We start from the raw sequence: 20,929 nt of genomic DNA, 5'->3' as shown, positions 1-20,929 counted from the left end.
TGAGATTGGATTGAAATTTGACGAATCAGAACAAAGTTTTTAAAACTTTTACTTAATTTACTTGCTTTGATTGGTTAGATTTCGTTCCAATCTCAATCTCAATCGTTAGTCTGATACGGACTTAAGGCCCGGTTCCACAACTCACGATTAAATTAACTGGGCGATTATTCCATTGAAATTGACCAATCGTATTTGTTAATTTTGCTTAACGACAAATACGATTGGTCAATTCCAATGGAATAATTGGCCAGTTAATTTAACCGTGAGTTGTGGAACCGGACCTAAAAGAACAGAGGCTCGATTCTTGAATTCATTTGCAAGAGAAACGTATTCGCAAATTCTGTTCTTACAGAAAAGTTGAAAATTTATTGACTATCGTATGGCTTTTAACCAATAAACTTGCAACTTTTCTGTTAGAGCGGGTATTTGCGCATACGTTTTCTTGCGAATGAATTCAAGAATCAAGCCCCAGGCCTAAAGGGCCATCTACAATGGAGAGTCGTAGGCCGTAGCAGTAGTCGTAGAAAATGTCTCCATTTCGTATTGCTTTACTGTTTACAGCCTACAGCAGACATTGAGCCAATTCATTGCGTGCTTACGATGAGCGTTGGGCCATTCGGGATTAGTTTTTGGTCGCCTTTCTTTGATGGCCGGCTTGTATGTTATTGCTACGTCGTTTTTATTCTAGGCAGCATTGCCGTAGTTTTAGTGCTGTTACGGCTAAAACACTCCATTGTAGATGGCCCTTAAATATATTTTTCTCATTCTAACTTACTACAGCAATGCAGCAAAAAAGAACAAACCAATATTCTCCTACCATATATATTACTTTCTTTATCGTTAACTTGATAGACAAGACAAACTCTTTATCCACGTAGGCATTACAACGAAAAAAAGCTAACAAAAGCCAAAGATTTAGATTGATTTGAACGTTTTAGTGATAGTATGTAATCGTGTTTACACTGTAATTGTAGGTTATGTTCGTCCACGACATTTTACATTATCTTATGTTGAAATCAAGGTAAGCAATCGAATAACTTTAATGATTATCAATGATCCTTTTAATCCTTTAATCTCTTTTTAGGAAAGTAAAAATGACATGAATGTTATGAGTGGCATATGGATGCTTTTCGTTACTGAACGAAAGCATAAATATTAAGAACGTGATGGTTCGTTAATAATCTTTCTACCCTCTAGGAAACTAATAGGGCGGTATGTTTCTCAAATTATTCTGAATTTTATATTATAAATTTTTTTTATAAATTTTATATTTTACAAAAATTGATAATGTTTTAAGAAAATACAAGAACAAAAACAAAAAGAATCGACATTTAATCAACATCTAAAAATATCTAACAAAAATTCTTGAAGATATTAGTACATGCACAAGAGCTATTATTTTGAGATTTGTGTTAAATTTATGATATATTTTTATTTCCTAGTTATTCTATTTATTTCCTAAATTGATATATTTTTATTTGCTATATATATAAAATGTGTGTATGTGTGTATTTTAAAAAAATATTTTTAGTAATTATTCAATTTAGCTACACCAGTACAAATATCAAAATAAAATTATGTTTATTCGATACATTTATGAATAAAACGAAAGAATCTGGCAAAGAAAGGCTCTGCCCTGCAAAGTAAAATATTAAGTGTTAACACTGACAATTATTTAGGTTAGAAAACCTGTCATAATGAAATGTAGAAACATCAATATGTCTCATGGCCATATGCACATACGAAAAATGTGCAAATTTGAAACATGTGTACTTACAATGTATCATTTAGGCTCCGGTCAATACTCATAGTCAAATCTTAAATTTGAGAATGATTTGAGACTATTTTAAGTATTGTTTTAAGACGTCATTAATTAATTATAGAGTATTGGAATTTTGAGATATTACTTAAGATGATTTTGAAATAAGATTCAACTATTATACTTATTGTAAATCCTTAGATGTATAGATGTATATGGTTGTTTTTATTTGTGATTTATGATATACTTACACTGGGATCTTGTTAATTTTTTTAATGTTTATTATTTTTATTATATTATAAACTCATTTATTTAGCAAGACAAAGATTTAATAGATATATTTATTTATTATCGAAATTATTTAGAAGCCAATATTTTTTCTTAAGACTAAGCTTTTTTAAATCTTAAACTTTAAGGTAATAATAATATGGTTTTATAATTGGTTAGGATCTTAGCAGAATAACTGATTTACCATTTAGTTAGACAATGTTTTATGCTTTAAATTTTTATCTTTAGTAATAATTGTTTTGTGTTTCAAATCTTAAATCACAAACATAGAGTCTTAATAGAATGACTGATTTATAATTTCAAGACAATGTTTTATACTTTAATTTTTCATTTTAGTAACACACAATAACTGTCTTGTGTTTTGAGTCTTGTGTTCTCTTAAATAACAAACATTTGCTTTTTAGCTTTAGACTTGAGACAGTTACTGTGTGTTACTAAAGACTATATGCAAGTAATCTAATTTTTAATAGGGAAAAAGTATCTATATTGCCCAAACATTTTTAACAAAATTGTTGAGATAAAGCATTGTAAAGATTTTTTTTGAATTTACATTAATAATACATATTATATATTTATAGTTTATGATTGCAGCAACAATCAATAAAGAAAAATTGTGTAAATTCCAAATGAATGCAATATAGAACAAATCACTAATTCCATTATACAAATTTGTTCTAAACCCTATTAATTTACACTACCTAACTAAGCAATCTGATTGGTAGTTTTCATTTTACACTGCAACGCTTCTGGGTATCGATCATGTAACTTTTCCTCTAGGATGGAATGTGAAAAATGAAAAATTTCACTTGAACTTTAATGATTTCAGCGATTATGTAACTTTTCGAATTGCTAAAATGTGAAATTTTTCACGTGAATGTTTTAGCCATGAGATTTGTCGGCAAAAAGGCGAAAATTTAGTAAAGTCTAGTAATTTCAGTTTTTCTAACTAAATATAGCTATGTAACTAGACTTTTTATTGTCAATCAGCAAGAAAGATATAACCTACTGTAGCGATTTTTGGCGATCGTTTGGTACATGTACCGAATGGAGCCATTATTAGATGGAGTATATAATTCTATAAGACTAATAAATTTTTAAATAAATTAGGAAAGTAATTATGGCTGCGTTCCGATATTCACTGCCAGTACTGAAAATCTATAATTTACGTCACATACATTGTAGAATTTCAGTACTGGCAGTGAATATTAGAACACAGCCTATGTAGTATATATACAACACACACACACATTTTTACTACATAATTAATTTTTACTACAAAATTAACTAATTTTACAAATTTATTTTATACACTTTTAACTTTTTAATTTTTATTTTTTTAGCAGTATAATGTATATGAAATATACATTGTATAAATATTGAATTAATACTAAAAAAATAATTTTGATTAATGTTTATAGGACATTCACTGGATGTTAACTGAATGAACATTAGACAATTCTAGAACGCTTTTTTCATACTTTTTGAAACTTTAAACATTGATTTAATATTTGTAATGTTCTAATTTAATGTTTTTAAAATGTTGATTTGACATTTGTATGTTGTATGGTTTTCTACTTTTTATTGAAATATACATAAAAAAATATAGAACGTTTTGTTGTTGTTATTTTCTTGACTGTTCTTTTTTGTTATATTGATAATAGTATAAAATAAAGTGAGACAAAGCATAAATATTTTGTCTTATTTGCTCGCGTTATTCTTTTTTTTCATCGAAAATTTTATATCATCAATTATATATTTTAATTTTTCAGAAATTCTTTTACTTTGGGAATATGACACGCTCACATGTAAAATATCAAATTGCTAGAGACGATGTCGATACATCCGAATACTTGCCACAAAATGTTCCAGATTTTCAAAATGTGACGAAACCAGAATCCACATTTTGGAGAAAAGCATTCCACGTGTTTTTATTGATCTCCACTTACTTTATTTTGTCAATAGGCCTTACATTTTATAATCCATGGCTTTATAATACATATGTGAGTAATTATGTTGATAATCCACAAAATAATAACTCTTATTTTATATTATTTTACTTATATAAAAAAACTTTAATAAAATCTTGCGAATACAGGCTGCATTTTATTGGAATAAAATAAACATACCTTTTAGATATACAAATGTTTACATATATATATATATATAAACATTTGTGTATATATATATATATATATATATATAATTTACAGGTAATTCACGTAATATAAGAATCACAAAGAAATAAAAAATAAACTTTTTACAAAGATATTTCAAATAAAAGTTATTTGATTTTGTGGAGAAGTAAGATAAGTGTAACCTATTTGATTTTAAAAGATTCTACCAAAATCAACTTTTTAAAAATATCTATACCTACACTTTTTTAAATGATTTTTATATAAATCTGTTAAATATTTTTTACATATTCTTACTCTTGAATCCTGAATATTTTTTTCGATATCTGAATATATGAATCTGTCACATCTCATATTTTCTCCACTATTTTCTTTATCTTAAAATAATTTTTTTAAATCTAAATTATGAATCATCTGCTAACAGTTATTTGTTTAACATTGATAAACATTGTTTATTGAATATTTTATTGAATATTTTATTTTTAATAAACTTCGAAACAAGTAACGAACTTTGTCCGTCGTCCGGTATTCTAATTTTGACAATAACTAAATTAAAAAGTGATAATTTTGTCAAAAATTTTAAAAAGAAGAGTTGTTTTGTTTGAAAACAATTTCTATTAATTAATAAAATTGTTTCTTACAGAAAAAAATCACGTGAGGGTTTTACACATGTTTTATTTATTTGGTATTCTCAATGCTATTTGTTTTTCATAATTCAATAAATTTAAAATTGTGTGGCCCAATCTGCCTTTTTAAGAAAAAGTCAAGTAGATTTTAAAGTTGTTTTAAAGTTTAAAGTTATTTTATGTCCAACACCATAGTTCACGTATTTAGGCAGAGAATTTAAAACAAATCGAAGTAAAAGAACACATTTTTTTAATTTAAAAAGGGATAACATGTGTATTATCCTATTCTTCAAAGAGGCACTCGCTATAAACAATTTTATCCCATCCCCCTTTCACACGCAGTAATATCTTCAATTTTTTAAAGATTTTGTAAAGTAATATTATTACATTATTGTACAAAATTTCTTTAATTATTATTCTCAAAATTTTTAATTTTATATAAATTATAAGGATTACTATTTTGTTGAAAATTATTACAATTTTGACATTACATATAACCATTACCTTTTGAAGAGTTATTACTATTTAAATCTCAAATTAACTACAAATAAAATAATTATCTCTTAGACTTGTATTTAACATTTTAAGGAGAATCGAACCAATTCCGGTTACAGTTGTGAATTGTAAGACAATTTGTCTTACATATAGGATAAAAAATTGATTTAACTATTTTGTCACCTTATATATAAGTTTTAATTGTATATAAATTTATTAACTTAATTTTTACAATATTTTTAGGGATTTAATTTTCCACTTGGAGTGGTGGTTTGCCACTTAATTATAAAGTTTGCATTATCTGCGTTAATAAGATGCATTAGAAAGTGTTACAATGGTAAATGGATAAATCTTCCATGGCGAAATATTATTTATTCAATAATAGTACCTGGCATAGCCAGTGGTGTCGATATTGGTTTATCGAATTGGGCACTTTCATTGATCTCTATATCTTTGTAAGTATAATCGTAGAACAATTAAAATTAGAGATGAAAAAACACATTTTTTGCTTTGGTGTGTAAAAGCGTACAAAGAAACCAAAATTTTCCATGAAATTTTTTAAAGATAAAAATAAATGAAAAAATTTTTATATATCTTTATCTTATTTTTATATATTTTTCTTGTATTTTGTATGTTAATTTATGAATTTTTAGTAATTAATGAATAAAGATGTATAATGTTTGTTTAAATAATTATTAAATCTATGGAATTGAATCTATATTCAATATTTGATGAGTATTGGGGAGGTTTTTCACAAACTATTAATGGATAATAGATAAAATGATCTATTTTGGCTTTTTGGCAAGTAAAAATCATAAAACATTAATCATAAGTAAAAAAGTAAAAATCAATATATTTTTCTTTTTTGTAATTTTTGAGTTGCTCAATTTTATAATCTTCAAAAAATTTTAATTTGTCGGGAATGTATTATATCGGAAAACCTATTATATTAACGAAAGTGTAAAGTTATAATAAAATAAAGAATTATATCAAGTAAAAAGATGACTGATATGACAACAATACAAATTAATAATAAATAAAAAAATCTTATTATAAGATATTATAAAACGGATCTTGACGTTTAAAAATATTTTTTTGTGCATGAATCTTATACAACTTCCAGTAGTAAAATACCATAATAAAATATAAAATACCTAGGAAAAAAATCTTTGAAAGGTGTAATGAACAATGTTTTCAAGTGTGCTGGTCAAGATTTAAATAGTTTCCATCGATAATATGTTTGGTTTTAGATATTAATAATTTTATTTTTTATTAATTAGAATATGTATTATTAAAAATAAGAGAATTATTATGTTTAACTAACAGAAAAATGCGATTTAATATGTCGTAAATTTCAATACTAATACTAATAATTCAATAATAATTTACAGTACTAGATTTTTAATCCTACAATTGTGTCATTGTTTTTACTACCGTCGAAATATGGATCTGTCGCGCCAGACTCTGGTTACTGTATTTTAAAGTAAAGAAAAATCTGAATAAATTTATAAAATATCTGTCAACATTAATTGATAATGTCATAATCATTTCGTACAAAATTGTTTATTGAATATTTTATTTTTAATTTTGAATGTAAGTAAAGAAAGAGTTAAATATATAATTTTTTTTTTATACAGAGAAATCATCTTAAGATTTTTTCTGTATAAGTTTAATGTTTAAGAAAAAAATTATGTTAATCGATATTTGCAATAAAATTCAATCATTCAGTAAACTTACAATTTGTAAGTAGAAGAAAAAGGATTAATAATTCAGAATTTAAATATAAAATAATATATAAATTTGAATATATTTAATATTTTACAAAATTTTATTACACGTATATGTATAAAACACATATAATATATATAAATATAATATATAATATATATAAATGAAAAAATTGATAAAGTTTGTTTATTATATATTTTAATTCCTTTCTATGAAATTTTAATATTAACTAAAGAAAAAAAGCGAAAATGTTTGTCAAATTTTTTAAAGAGACTTTATTTTAATTACAAATAACATTTATTATAAATAATTAGCAACATTGTTACGTACAGGAGAAAACTTACATATGCTATTTGTATGCGATTACTGATAGTTGTTAGTTTGATAAGTTGTTACGCATATTTTTTTATACCTATATCAAAATAAATGCATAATGACACTTATCGAACCAATAATTATTTTATGTGTCCATTTAAGATTTTGTTTATTCAGTGATAGTCTGATCTGATTTTTATAACGACTTTGCGACGACAAAGTCTCTTTATCACATACTTTTTTGAGATAGGAAACACACATGCAGGCTTACCGTTTTAAGTTACGAGCAAATATTATTTAAACTTGGACGTCTCAGACTTATCGGAAAATTAATAACTTAATATGCTAAATTTAATAATTTTTTGACAAATTGTTTTTTCAAGATTCGAATTAGACTTAATACCTTTAAAAAATGTACTATTTTTACTTGCCAAGGATCAAAATTGGATTATTTTATTCATTATCTTTGGGTTACGATTCTTGTTTTTTACTTGGAGAATCTCTTTATAAATATATCCATGGCTACCGCCACTTAGACATTATATTACATTTTGATTGTTTACTGTTATCTTTATATAGAATCTTTTGGATGATTACTAAAACTAAAATTCTAGAACAATAATATGGCGTTAAATATCGAAAAAGAGAAATATATATTTGGATAAAAAAATTTACTGAATATTTTACTCAAAATCGCTACTTTTTTCGGTCATTTTCATCTCTAATTAAAATGTAAAAAAATTATTACGAAGTTATATATGGCATTTCTTTCTAGAGTCACTATGACTAAATCAACTACTATTATATTTATTCTTGGATTTTCTCTTCTATTTAAATTAGAGAGAAAGGTAAGATTGTGATTTTTAGTAAAGAACCAAGATATTTATTAAATATTTTTTAAGGATTGACAGGCTCAGTGCATCTCAAAAAACAATTTGTTGTCAAATTGGCAACAAATTAGCTCAAAACTTCGTATCAAATACTTTAGCACCTGTGTCCGCAATCAGTTTATTTTGATAGCAATTTGACGTCAAACTGATTTATGCAGACGTTATTCGCTTTTTTATGACAATTTGGCAGCTAGTATATTATCAAGTCTTAATATTTAGCAACTAGTTGCTGACGTGGTTTGTAAAGCACATTTTGTTATATTTCTGCCGACGATTTGTCGACAAGATTTTGTATAACAGAATTTGTGTCAAATTTAGTGTCAATTTGCTTACAAACTTTCTAACAAGGATTTAAATATTATTTGCTTTGGTAAGTTTGGCTATCTGGACTAGAAGAGACTATGTAAACATCTGTCGGAGACAAATTTCTATTCTAATAGAATACGGTTTAAATACTGCAAAAATCACAATACTGCATACAACATTGCGATATTTGTAATCAGAATTTTTTTATATTTCTGAAGAACAATTTTTGGAAAAAAGATAAAAATAAAAATAAAAATTTGTTTTGACGTCTCGCACGATCTGCACAGTAGTATAGCTGAGATGCAAATAATCTTATTTATTATAATGTTTTAAGGACTAAATTATAAAATCCAATTTTTTAGAAAATTTCGCAATTTCGTAAAACATAAGCAAAATAGGCTCGTGGTAAAATGTTGCTTTTACGCAACATAATGTTTGAACTGTTTGAATACGATTTGCACCGCGCAAGTAAGGAGTAAATAATATTATTTATTACAATATATATATTTTTAAAAACAAAATAGTAAAATCTGATTTCTTAAAAACCTTTGTAGTCTTGTAGAAAATTAATTTTTTAAAAATCTGCAAGGGCAAAATGTTTTTTCTACAAGATAAAATATGATAGAATATAAATGTATGCATCATGAATAAGATGTAGATGACTTGGGCCTGTTACTTTTGCCGGACCTTTATGGGGATGCTGGAGTGCCCCTCAAATTTGATCGGAATCGATAATGTATAGTCATTTGTGCACACCATTAATAAGATATTGTATGTATTCTTTTATAGATATGAAAATTCTTTTCCAGAATTAAAAAGAATAAGTATACATATTATCAGTCTATGAATTGAACTTTATCGAATTATATTGAGAATGAAAAAAATTGTTTTTATATTGTTCTACTTATCGACTTTTTACGCATATGTAACCTAAATTTTTATAGCGCAATGTCGTTTCAATTAGATATCAAAATCTAATTTTCGAAACTCGACACTGTTTCTGTCGTTTACCAGTTTATGGATATAAATTTCATGAACATAAACTGTTTTTTATATTAAGCAAAGACAACTCCAGATATTCGACCGCGAATTAAAATTTTTTTTCTGTTTTTTATATAAACTCCATCTCATAGACTGATAGTAACGCGTATACTTTTATTATGGAGAAGAATTTCCAAATTTGTAAAAGAAAGAAATGTTACGATATAAAAATTACTGTCTTTCTGTTCCGATTATTTTGATGATTTTCAATTCGCTAATCTTCTAATTAAACTTCTTTTTCCACAATTAAAGTATAGATGGTAACAATGCGCACGTAAGAATTTTATACAAAAAACGAAAAAAAAATTTTAATTTGTAAATTAACTTAAAATTTGTAAATTAAATTAAAATTTTTTTCGTTTTTTGTATAAAATTCTTATGTCCGCATTATGTTACCGTCTGTACTTTAATTGTGGAAAGGGATTTTTAATTTTGTGAATACAATTAAAAGAGCGAATTTTCAATTAGCGAATTGAAAATAATCAAAATAATCAGTAAAACAGGACAGCTTTAGCATCCCCTAAGCATCTTTTTTTTATCAATAAATAATAATAAAGTAAATAATAATAATTATTTATTCTAGTCATGGTCCCTAGTAGGGATAGTAGTGATGATAGCAGGAGGATTAGCAATGTTTACTTATAAATCTACTCAATTTGTTGTTCTTGGATTTATATTGTGCCTCCTAGCATCATTTGCGAGTGGTATTAGATGGACGATGACACAACTCATTATGCAAAAATCCAAACTAGGCCTTCATGATCCGATAGATATGATGTATTATATGCAACCTTGGATGTTGCTACCTGCAATATCAGTAACTTTGTGGTTTGAAGGTAATTCCGTATTTTTACAACAGAATTTTAATTGAATTTTATAATTATATAATTATACATATAATTAGATCTTATAAATTGGATAAAAATCCAGTTTTCTTAAACATTTTATTGTTTAATAACATTACTAATATTTATTGGAAAACCCAGAAAAACCTGGAATTTTTAAGGATTTCTTTTATACTCTTGAAAATCATGAAATTTTATAGGATTTACTCAAAGAATTTTTTGAAATTTTAAATTCTATCTACTTGATATTAACTCCTTAGTGCATAGTCCCTTTATACATCATTTAATTTACGCATGAATTTTATTTAAACTACTGTGCATATACATAAATAACAGTGTTTTATTACTTTTCGAATTCTATTTTTCCAGTAAGTTAAATCTACATTGTGGGTAAATAATTGTAGGTAATTCATATTATTTCATTTAGCATTAAATTTAAAACTTAAGTGGTTTTTTTATGATTAATTTTCAAAAATGCCACGTGACTTTTCTTTATATATATATATATATTAACAAAGAAAATTTTGATATTGACATTTTTTAAATAAATAACGAACAAAATTTAAGCAAAAAAACAATTAAAAATTTTTTTTTTTGCTATCAGTCACCGAAAATGGTCCTTTTCACAGGTAGTAAAAAATATTGTATGCGACATTGCTTGTAAGTGCGAGATATGGAACCGAAGGCGAGTGTGTCCACTTGCATGAGATTCACCGCACTCGCATAAATATTGGAAAATATTGTTTATAATGATTTAAATGTAGTAATAAACGTCGTTGTTACATTTTTACTAATATATTATTATATTTAAGAGAATATTATCTATAAAGAAAATTGTATAGTTAACCCTAGAACACGCACGTAAAAAAACTTTCATAAACCCGCTCTGGGGGGTCCTCGTGACTTCATGAACACTCAAACAGGTGCGATTTTCTGAAAATTAAATAGATTTAAACGTTCGTGGTCTAGTTTTGTTCGTCAGAATTGTCTAGTTTTAGAATATCTACATGAAAAAGCGTTATTAAGAATTGAAAAAAAATTATAAACAAAAATATGAGGAAGAGTTTGTGACAAAATTGGAGAAAATTTGCTTTTTTTCATGATTTAAAAAAATGAAAATATGACTTTTGAACAACTTTAAAGTACAATTTCTTGAAGGAAAAAATTCAAATTTTAAGAAAAAAATACGTCATGACGCGTTCTTTCAAAAAATATAATTATTTTGCATATTGAAAATTACCGATTTTCAAAAGAGGTTTTCTTCGCTACGCACAGTTTTTCGAAAATATTAAATTGAAGACAAAATAAGACTATATACACATAAATATATAAAAAATAAATTTATTAATTAATCAAAATTTAAGAAAATATTAAGGTAAATTAGTGGAACATTGTAAACAGACTTTTGCAACATGATTGGTACACATAACACGTAGACATTTTAAGCAATAAATCATTGTTTTATGGTCGTCTTCTTTTGTGCAAAAAGTACATCGCTTTCGTTTTGATAAAGTATTATTGTGATTAACATAATCCAAGTGTTGTATGTAACTGTTTATATCGTCTTCACTGATTAAATTTTTAATTACCTAACAATTAAAAATTTAATCAGTGAAGACGATATAAACAGTTACGTACAATACCCGGATTATATTAATCGCAATAATACTTTACCAAAACGAAAGCGATGTACTTTTTGCACTATGTATAAACCTCGGTCGAACTGTTATTATAAGAGTTCTTCGAACACACACACACACACAAACACACACACACACACACACACACACACACACACAGAGGAGAAGGTGGTAATATGGCCACCCATTTATATTTTATTTAATAACTTTGTTAATAATCAATGTTTTGAGATGAAATTTTACGATTATATTCATCAAAGTGTTGCTGATTAGATTTTCAATTCAAAGTTATAAAATATTTATTATGTTATATATTATTTATAAAAATGTAACGATACTGCATAATGAGTCGAAGAGAAATAGGGAGGGTAATATGGCCACTACAAAAATAATTGTAAAAAAATTGGTTTTGTTTAAAAAGGTTACAGTATTTTGTTAGAAACATACAGGATGTCTCTAGAAATTAATTAGATTATTTGCAGATTTCATACGTTAATGGTGGACCTAACCCAAGACAATATTGGACTTTTGTGTTCATCTCAATCCCTTTTACCTTTGCTTCCAATAGAAAGGGCTTCCGGATGTATGCGTTCTGGTATAGCGTTGCGCCAACGTTTCGCAAACGTTGCAGTTTGCATCATCAGGCCTAGAAGCTCCGATACTGAGCTCTCTTGGCTGAGCCCTTATCTTTTTACGAGCGTTGACCTACATGTTTTTGGACATCCTGTATATTTATATAAAATAAGTTGTTATATCAAAACAGTGATTTTTACTCACATTTAATGGAAGTTAAATAAAAATAATTTTAAATCTAAAAAACCTTATTCATTTAAAGGATTTTAAAAAATTAACACTCTTAAATTTACAGCTTTTAAACAGTCTTAATTAACATTATTAAATTAACAGCCTTTGAGAACGTTAACTCGAAGAAATCTTACTAGCACACTTAGATGGCTACATTGACAACATTCTATATCATCGTTTAACTTTGTATAATTCGAAATATATAGCCGAATAAAGAGTTAAGTAATAAGAAAGTACTCAAGTGTACATACAATTGGGTGATAATTAGTTAAGATTAAAAAGAATGAAGAAGTATGTGTAATTAAATGTTAAAATGTACCTTAAAAAATGTTCGAAATTCTTAAAAGTAAAAATGTTTTATAACAAATGTTGACTGTTGTGTTTTGTCATATTAGCATCATTATATAACAGTAGACTACTAAACAAATGATATCATAATTAATTATTAGAATTTATCAGCTAATAACGGAGATAATATGGCTAACCATATTATCCGCACTGGCCATATTACCACCTTCTCCTCTATATATTATAATAATACATAAAATTTTATAATTCTCAACAATAATGATAATACTTACAAAATAATCTATTTAACTGCAAAGTTGTATACTTTTAATTTGTTAAAAAAAGTAGCGTTATCACGCTTTGGGGTCACTGAGACTTCAAGCAAAAGTTTATATTTGTTTATTTTCGTTGCTGAAGGATGACTGACGCCGGCAACCATTCAAGGTTATAGCATAACAGTTATGTCATAACTAACAAACATTTCCTCTCTTCCCCAGTCCGGGATTTCGGGCGGCACTATGGAAGGAGAGGAAATCGCTCTGGGGACCCAATGTGTGTTCTAGGATTAATGAACATTGTATACTTTTACACCAAAATAATATAAAATTTTATTTAAATAAAATATTTTTTAACGCTTCTCTGCGTTCTTTTCTATGAATGTGATTTTCAAAAATTTTTAGTTTATTTGCAATTAAATTATGATACTTATTCCCATAAAACTTAATGTGTTGTTTTAAATAATATATTAAATTTTAAATTAAAAAAATTGTACGATTAAAAATTTAAAAAATTAGGAATATTCTATATATTAACCATGAAATTATTGTCAAAATTTTATTGTAGTTCTTATATTATGTGAAAAAGACTGAGAATTTTTTTAAATAAAAATCTTGAAAAACTTGAAAATTTCTAGGAAATTTTTTTACAAAATTTGAGTAAACATCTTGATTGCATATCTTATTATAGTTTCCAATATTTAACTAATAATAATTATGTATTATATTTTAGGTAGTAGAATATACGACAATATTAGAATTACCGATTGGGGCAATATCGGTAGCGTTTTATTAACTACAAGTGCTGTAATAGCAGGTGCCATTTTAGCATTTAGTATGGAAGTGATGGAATTCTTAGTTGTTACTTATACCTCTAGTCTGACATTATCAATCTCGGGAGTATTTAAGGTAAAATGACATTAATCAATTTTTTATTGTATGTTTTTTATATTGCAACATACATGTCACATTTATGTTCTATCTCTATTAATTTCCTTGATTATATAAATGACATTTATAGATGTCATAGAATTAATCGTCATTTTATTTTATAAATATTATTAAAATAAATATATTCAAATAAGTCAAAGATGTGCGAAATTAAAAGATATTATTATTTACTATATTTAATCTAATAATTTAATAATATTTACTACATTAATTTAATATTGCATCTAGTAAAAAATAATGCTTAGTATTATTATTAAATTAAATATAATAAATATTAAAATTTATGATATAACATCTTTTAATTTTGTTTGTCTTTGATCCATTTAAACGCATTTGTTAGTTTTCAATAACGAGTGAAACACTTATAATTTGATTATGAAAATTGTTCAGTTTTTCAAAGAACGAAGATTACGAATTTCTAATCAAATTTTCAAAATTTTATAGGTGTGATTCGAATTTGAATCGAATCGAATTTTGAATCGAATCGAATCGAATTGAATCACAGTGGATTTGATTTAATTCATTTTTTTATAAGTAGATTTGATTAGATATGACAAATGTAAAAAATGTAAAAATATGTTTTGATCATATAATTACAAGCCATAACTGTATTGAAACATTGTTAAGATATTAAATAACGAGTCAAATTATAAGATACTCATTTCGGAGATTCTTATTATTAAACAAAAAATGATCTTAATAAACAAAATGGTACAGAGTTACTATTCAAAGCATATCTTCTCATTCTCAATTTGCTCATTTTGTTTCTTAATTCTCCTTTTCTATTTCTTTTGTATTTGAGTTTATTTATCTTTCTTTTTTTTTTCGAGCCCTTGGACCCTTTTCAAATTTCACGAGTTTCTTTTCCTTTCTTATATTGTTTTTTCCTTCTCTATCCACTTCCTATTTCTATAAAATGTTTTTAATTGGCCTTCCATCTTTTTTTTTTGTTTCTCGTCGTATTGAGAAACGATTTATTGTTCTATGCAATTATACAGTATACATCTACGTTTAATGAGATAGCGACCTATTTTGTTTCATATTTAATGATCCACGGAATCCTCAAGCATCAGATAAATCAGAAAATTTGGATTTTTTCGGCAGCCATATTAGGTCCTACATTTTTAATTTGGATATTTTCGATTTTAATTTTGTATTTATTGATCCACAAAACTCAAATACTAGGTTGCATTGATCAGATTTTAAATTTTGGGGGCAATCGTGTTGAATCTGCCATTTTTTAATTAGATTTTTAAATTTATTTTAATTTCGTATTTAGCGACCTAAAAACATTCGCAAGTAAGTACCAATTTTTATAAAATTGGACTTATCAATTGAAAACAAAATGATGTAAACCATATCGTGTCAATACCCACAGAAGTACAATAATTTTCCGTGCCATATGGCATCAATATTGTTGAAGGGGTTAACATAATTAACCTTCTGTTGAGGTCACCGACGTGTGATATCTCAGATATAATATTAATCTGATCTATGTTAATTATAAATTCTGAAATAATTTTTAATAAAATTTTTTTAAATACCTTCAAATTTTCTTTTATTATGAATATACATACATTGTAAATTTTTATTTGAACGACATATGTAGATTAATCACTGTTACTATAACATTTGAATGTAATATAAATTAAGAATGAGTCATTTAAGATGCCTTGATGATTTTAACGCTGTATAAACTGAAAACTTATTTAATCCTTGCCGAACAAAATTATTTATGTGGCATTACTAATAGAAAATGATTTGGCGCCATAATCTACATTTTTTAATAAGTGGATTTGTTAATTTTTGTAGATAACGTTTTAATTATAAAAAAAAATATAATATAATATTAGATAATTATATATTTTTACAAGTTTTGTTATATTATGTTTAAAAAACTTTATTATTACTAATACACATTCTGTTTAGCTATTTTTTTAATTTCTACATTTTTTATATTGTATGGTTTTTTACAGGAAATATGTACATTAGCGCTGGCATTTGTATTAAAAGGTGACCAAATGACTGGACTTAACTTTGTAGGATTGTTAATGTGTATTGGTGGTATAATACTTCATGTTGTCCAAAAGGTATTATTCAACAGAAAGAAAGTAGTTGACAATATGGAATTGCAATCGAAAATGACGAGCAACAGTGCTAAACATGAAGAGGGAACTGATTCTAATATGCCGTTATTAACGGAAAAATCAACATCTTTAATGAATCTTCTTAATGCCGACTTTAGTTCAGACGAGGACGATTTGAAGGAGGATGATAACTCAACCCAAATATTATCAGATATTTTGCAGCGCAGAGAACAGTGATACAGCTACAGTAAAGTTTTATATAAACCCAAATATAGGAAACTATTTTTTATTAAAGCGAACATTCCAAACGATATACATTTATAGCTTATAGCATTTTATATTTTTCCAGTGTAAATTTTACTGCCAATATACAACCATTGTACAGTCAATAGTGAAATTATCGATATCATGAATTTTACATTACAAACTTTTGTTTTATAAAATTAATATGTCTCTAATATAAGTCGGATTATAAATTCGTGTCTTTTTATAAAACATTTAAGCGTTTGATAAAGTACGGCTTTGTTATCAAATTGTGGTTAAATATGATATATTTTACAATCTGGTTAAGAATTTTAATCATTTTATAAAATGTTAACAAGCGATTTGCCAAATTTCTCAAATACGTGCAAAAACGAATTCTATAAATTCTATAAAAACAAACAAATAGGATAAGTCCACGTTGTTTGTTTCTACATTGTTAAATGCACAGAAATACGATGTTATAATTTTTATGCGAATATGTAGGGAATGAACACAGCCTCTCCTTTTGCATCCCACTCACATTTATCTGTTCCACACTGTAGGTTTTCGACTTTCCACGCGAAACGAGGTCTATGAGGATTTTCTATTTTCCACAAAAAAAAAATGAACTAGCCATAACTTATGTTGCATTTGACAAATATACATGTTGCTTATTAACATTTTATAAAATAATCAAGCGTTTTATAAAAAAATATTTTGTAATTTGGTTACGACACATATGACAGAAATGGATTATTAATTATCAAAGAAAACTGGAAAATCTGTGAAAATTCGAAAAAATTTTAAAAAGTTAAGGAACATCGGGAAAAATCAAAGAATCAATAAATTTATTAAAACAAGATTAAATGATTGTAATATTAACTTTGAACTTGACGTTTTAAAAAATTGTTAAATGGAATTTTTAAAATTAAATAAGGAAATGATTAAGATTATTTTATTTTTTAATTTTGCATCTTTGATTTACAGTCATTAATATAATTAAAAAGAAAAATTATTATATGTAGTATCTTAAATTTTATAATGTATATATTAATGACAATTTGCTAATTACAGCAAAATAGAATTTAAAACATACACATACTATTACAGAAAATATTGTAAAATATTACAGAAATTACAAAAAATATTGCTTTAGCGTTGCAATTGTGTATTTTTTAACGTGAACCGATTTATTGTGAAAGATGTTTTAGTTTTGTTTCAAATCGTTGAAACATTTAAATGCAGAACAAAGACCAAATACACATTAAAGTAAAAAATCAAGTCATTCGATCAGCTATTGCATCAATTACTATTATACAAATCCAAATTACAAATGGTTTATGACAGGACAATCAGGACTTTATCACATTTTCTGTTATTGTGAATTAGTGGAAAAGATATACTTATTATATTCAAAATTGAACAAAATGTAGGAAGGTTAATTGTCTCTTTGTAGAGTTTAAATTTATAAAAATATAATGAAATTGATAATTGAAAAATGTGAAATTCTTATATAGAAATATTTTAAATTATTAAAAAAGAAGGGAAGCCCAAAAAAAGAAGAAATTTAATGTAATAAAGGAATTAAAAATCATGTGATTCAAAATTATTGTGTTCGACATAATTTAAAAATTGCAGAACTAGAAAGATAAATGCTCTTTTTTATAATGCAATATTGAAATTAGTTGTGTTAAAAATGCTTTGTATTAAAAATATAATAAAAGTTAAGTTTTATTTTATTTGTTTTGTACCGTTAGTGTTTAATACAAAATTTTTTGCATTTTTATTAAATTATTTTAAGTCACAAAATTTTTCTAAAAAGTGACCAGAGAAACCAGGAAAAATATTTCAAAAATATTTTTTTCTATTTTGCTAACAACTAGAAATAACATGCCACAGATTTAAACAACCTTTTACGTTAAAAAGGTGATAATAATCTCGTTCTTTTAGATAGAAGCAGTTTTTGATTGATTAATCAATATAAAATACTTTGTTGTCATTAATTAATCAAATGTTTCAAAGCAATTGTAGCAAATGTAGCGTCAAGTAGACTATAGACTGTTTTAATCTTTTATGATTCTTCTAAATATTTAAATAATGTCTCTCGCCCATCTTCTCTCTCTTTCTCTCTGCAACATTCAACACATCACGAAAGATTTAATTAGTAGTAATGTAATATGTATTTGCTGTGAAATGTTATGTATAAATGTACTATTTCTATATATTATTGTCATCTAAGAATAAGATACAAATATTATTAAAAAATGTGAAGTACAAAAATGAAAGTGTGAAACTATATAGATTTTATGAGTGTCAATATTGTTGATAAAAATGTCGCTACATATAACTTATAAATTATTATCATTAACAGGATTGACAAGAAAAGGTTAATGAGTAGGAAAACAAATATTAATTTCAGTTTTTACCCAGTGAAAATTGGTCAACGTCGATTTGACAATTGATTCGGTCAAATTTTATTGATTTTGTTGGATTATTAAATATCGAAATTTCAAATATTTTAAGATTATTTTGATGTTAGATAATGTAAGATAATTTGTGATGTCGTGTACATATAAACAGTATTTGTTGATAACAATAGTTTTAGCATTCTTTTTTCAAGATTAAAAAAATTTTTTTTCATGTTTTCAATACCGATTTAATGACGATTCGACATAAAAAGTTATTTTAGATAAGTAATTTTCAACATTGTCAAAAAAATCGATAAATATCACATAATTAACGTGTTTTATTCATATCTTCAGTACTTATTTATTTAAAAAATCATGTTCTAAAAATACTGTTCTAAAAACACTGTTGTATTACTTACTATTGATGTATTCAAAGATCTAATATTTGTCGTTTCTAAGATTTTGTTTTTTTAATAAAAAGCATTTATTGTATGCCAATGTAATATATAGCCAATGCAATATTTTCAAATTTTGAAAGTTTGTTTTGCAAATTTTGTGATCAACAAAAAACATTACAGTATACCATATATCTATTTGCTACGTATGAAAATATACATTGATAATAAAATAAATTAAAAATATAAAATTAAAAAATTTTTTTAATACCTATATTAAAAAGATCCTAAAGTCGTTTGTTTTACCAACAAAATTGTACAATTTGTTCCAATGTCCAACTTTTTATTGCATTTACAAAATTAAAAATCTTTTTTCACAATTAAAGTACAGACGGTAACATAATACGCACGTAAGAATTTTATATAAAAAACGAAAAATTTTAATTTATAAATTACATTAAAATTTTTTTTCGTTTTTTATATAAAATTTTTACGTGCGTGTTATATATGTTACCGTCTATACTTTAATTGTGGAAAAGGATTTTTAATTCTGTAAAATACAATTAAAAGATTAGTGAGTTGAAAATAAGCAAAATAATCGATAAAACAGGACAGCTTTAGCATCCCCTTAAGTGTTTTAATAAAAAAGATACACATTGGTAAATATTTCGTGTTTTAAAAGAGCAATCTGAAAAATTTTTTTAATTCTTGGTGAGTAAAGTTCATATGTGTTGCAAATTTTCAATACAGTGTACATGGGTTAGTGACTTAGACGAGGTGGTTGCGAAGGGGCCAAAGCCCCCCCCCCTTGCACCGTGCGTGCGTGTGTGTGTGTGCATGCGCGCGCGCGCATGCGAAACATTCTCTGCATCACATATGTTTGCGACTTTCAACACAAAACGAGATGCACGAGATTCTCATTAAATACATACACATTTGAATTTCGCGCACTTTTTGCATACTTGTGTCTGCAGAGGCTGTGTTCCGAGGTTTGTTTTTTATTTCTGCACTGCTGCACTAGTGCAATAAGCGCTGTGTTCCGATATTCACTGCCAATACTGAAAATCTATAGTTTACGTCACATATACTGTTGATTTTCAGTACTAACAGTAAATATCGGAACGCAGCCAAGTTAGAATGAGAAAAAATATGTTTGTCTTATTTTATCTCATTGCACCAGTGCAGCAGTGCAGGAATAAAAACCAAACCTCCGATATTACTGCCAGTACTGAAAATCTATAGTTTCCGTTACGTACACTATAGATTTTCAGTACTGGCAGTAATATCGGAATGCAGCCAGAGCATGCGTCTACAGCTAAGGAGCGTGCAAATGTGACAGCTACGCATACTCATGCTGTTACATATTGTCGGTAAATTTCGGCTAACTTTCACGAATTAAATAAAATGTATTTG

The 20,929-nt window shown here is 26.1% G+C and overlaps 1 protein-coding gene and 1 long non-coding RNA gene across 2 annotated transcripts; one reads left to right on the top strand and one right to left on the bottom strand.

The window, feature by feature from the left end:
• The first annotated feature begins 765 nt into the window (after window positions 1-765).
• On the top strand, window positions 766-19,767 carry LOC105832018 (solute carrier family 35 member C2). Its single transcript, XM_012672587.3, has 8 exons — window positions 766-1,021; window positions 1,085-1,212; window positions 3,817-4,047; window positions 5,544-5,755; window positions 8,119-8,191; window positions 10,164-10,416; window positions 14,166-14,341; window positions 16,360-19,767. Exons 3-8 carry the CDS (start codon window positions 3,838-3,840, stop codon window positions 16,705-16,707), a joined length of 1,272 nt encoding a protein of 423 aa, XP_012528041.1. The 5' UTR covers window positions 766-1,021; window positions 1,085-1,212; window positions 3,817-3,837; the 3' UTR covers window positions 16,708-19,767.
• On the bottom strand, window positions 10,752-13,954 carry LOC114255486. Its single transcript, XR_003626739.2, has 2 exons — window positions 12,619-13,954; window positions 10,752-11,358 (listed from the first exon to the last, which is right to left on the bottom strand). It is a non-coding gene; the product is annotated as an uncharacterized LOC114255486 (long non-coding RNA).
• Window positions 19,768-20,929: the final 1,162 nt, after the last annotated feature.

This window comes from Monomorium pharaonis, chromosome 2 (genome assembly GCF_013373865.1).
Source record: "Monomorium pharaonis isolate MP-MQ-018 chromosome 2, ASM1337386v2, whole genome shotgun sequence".
Lineage (NCBI taxonomy): Eukaryota > Metazoa > Arthropoda > Insecta > Hymenoptera > Formicidae > Monomorium > Monomorium pharaonis.
This window is presented reverse-complemented; position numbering and strand designations above follow the sequence as displayed.

What these genes read in the sequence shown, in the direction of transcription:
- LOC105832018 (XM_012672587.3), top strand. Translation starts at nt 3,838, where the DNA reads ATGACACGCTCACATGTAAAATATCAAATTGCTAGAGACGATGTCGAT. An exon ending in TATTTAAATTAGAGAGAAAG is followed by an intron (nt 8,192 to 10,163) that starts GTAAGATTGTGA and finishes TATTTATTCTAG; the next exon opens with TCATGGTCCCTAGTAGGGAT. An exon ending in AGTAACTTTGTGGTTTGAAG is followed by an intron (nt 10,417 to 14,165) that starts GTAATTCCGTAT and finishes ATTATATTTTAG; the next exon opens with GTAGTAGAATATACGACAAT.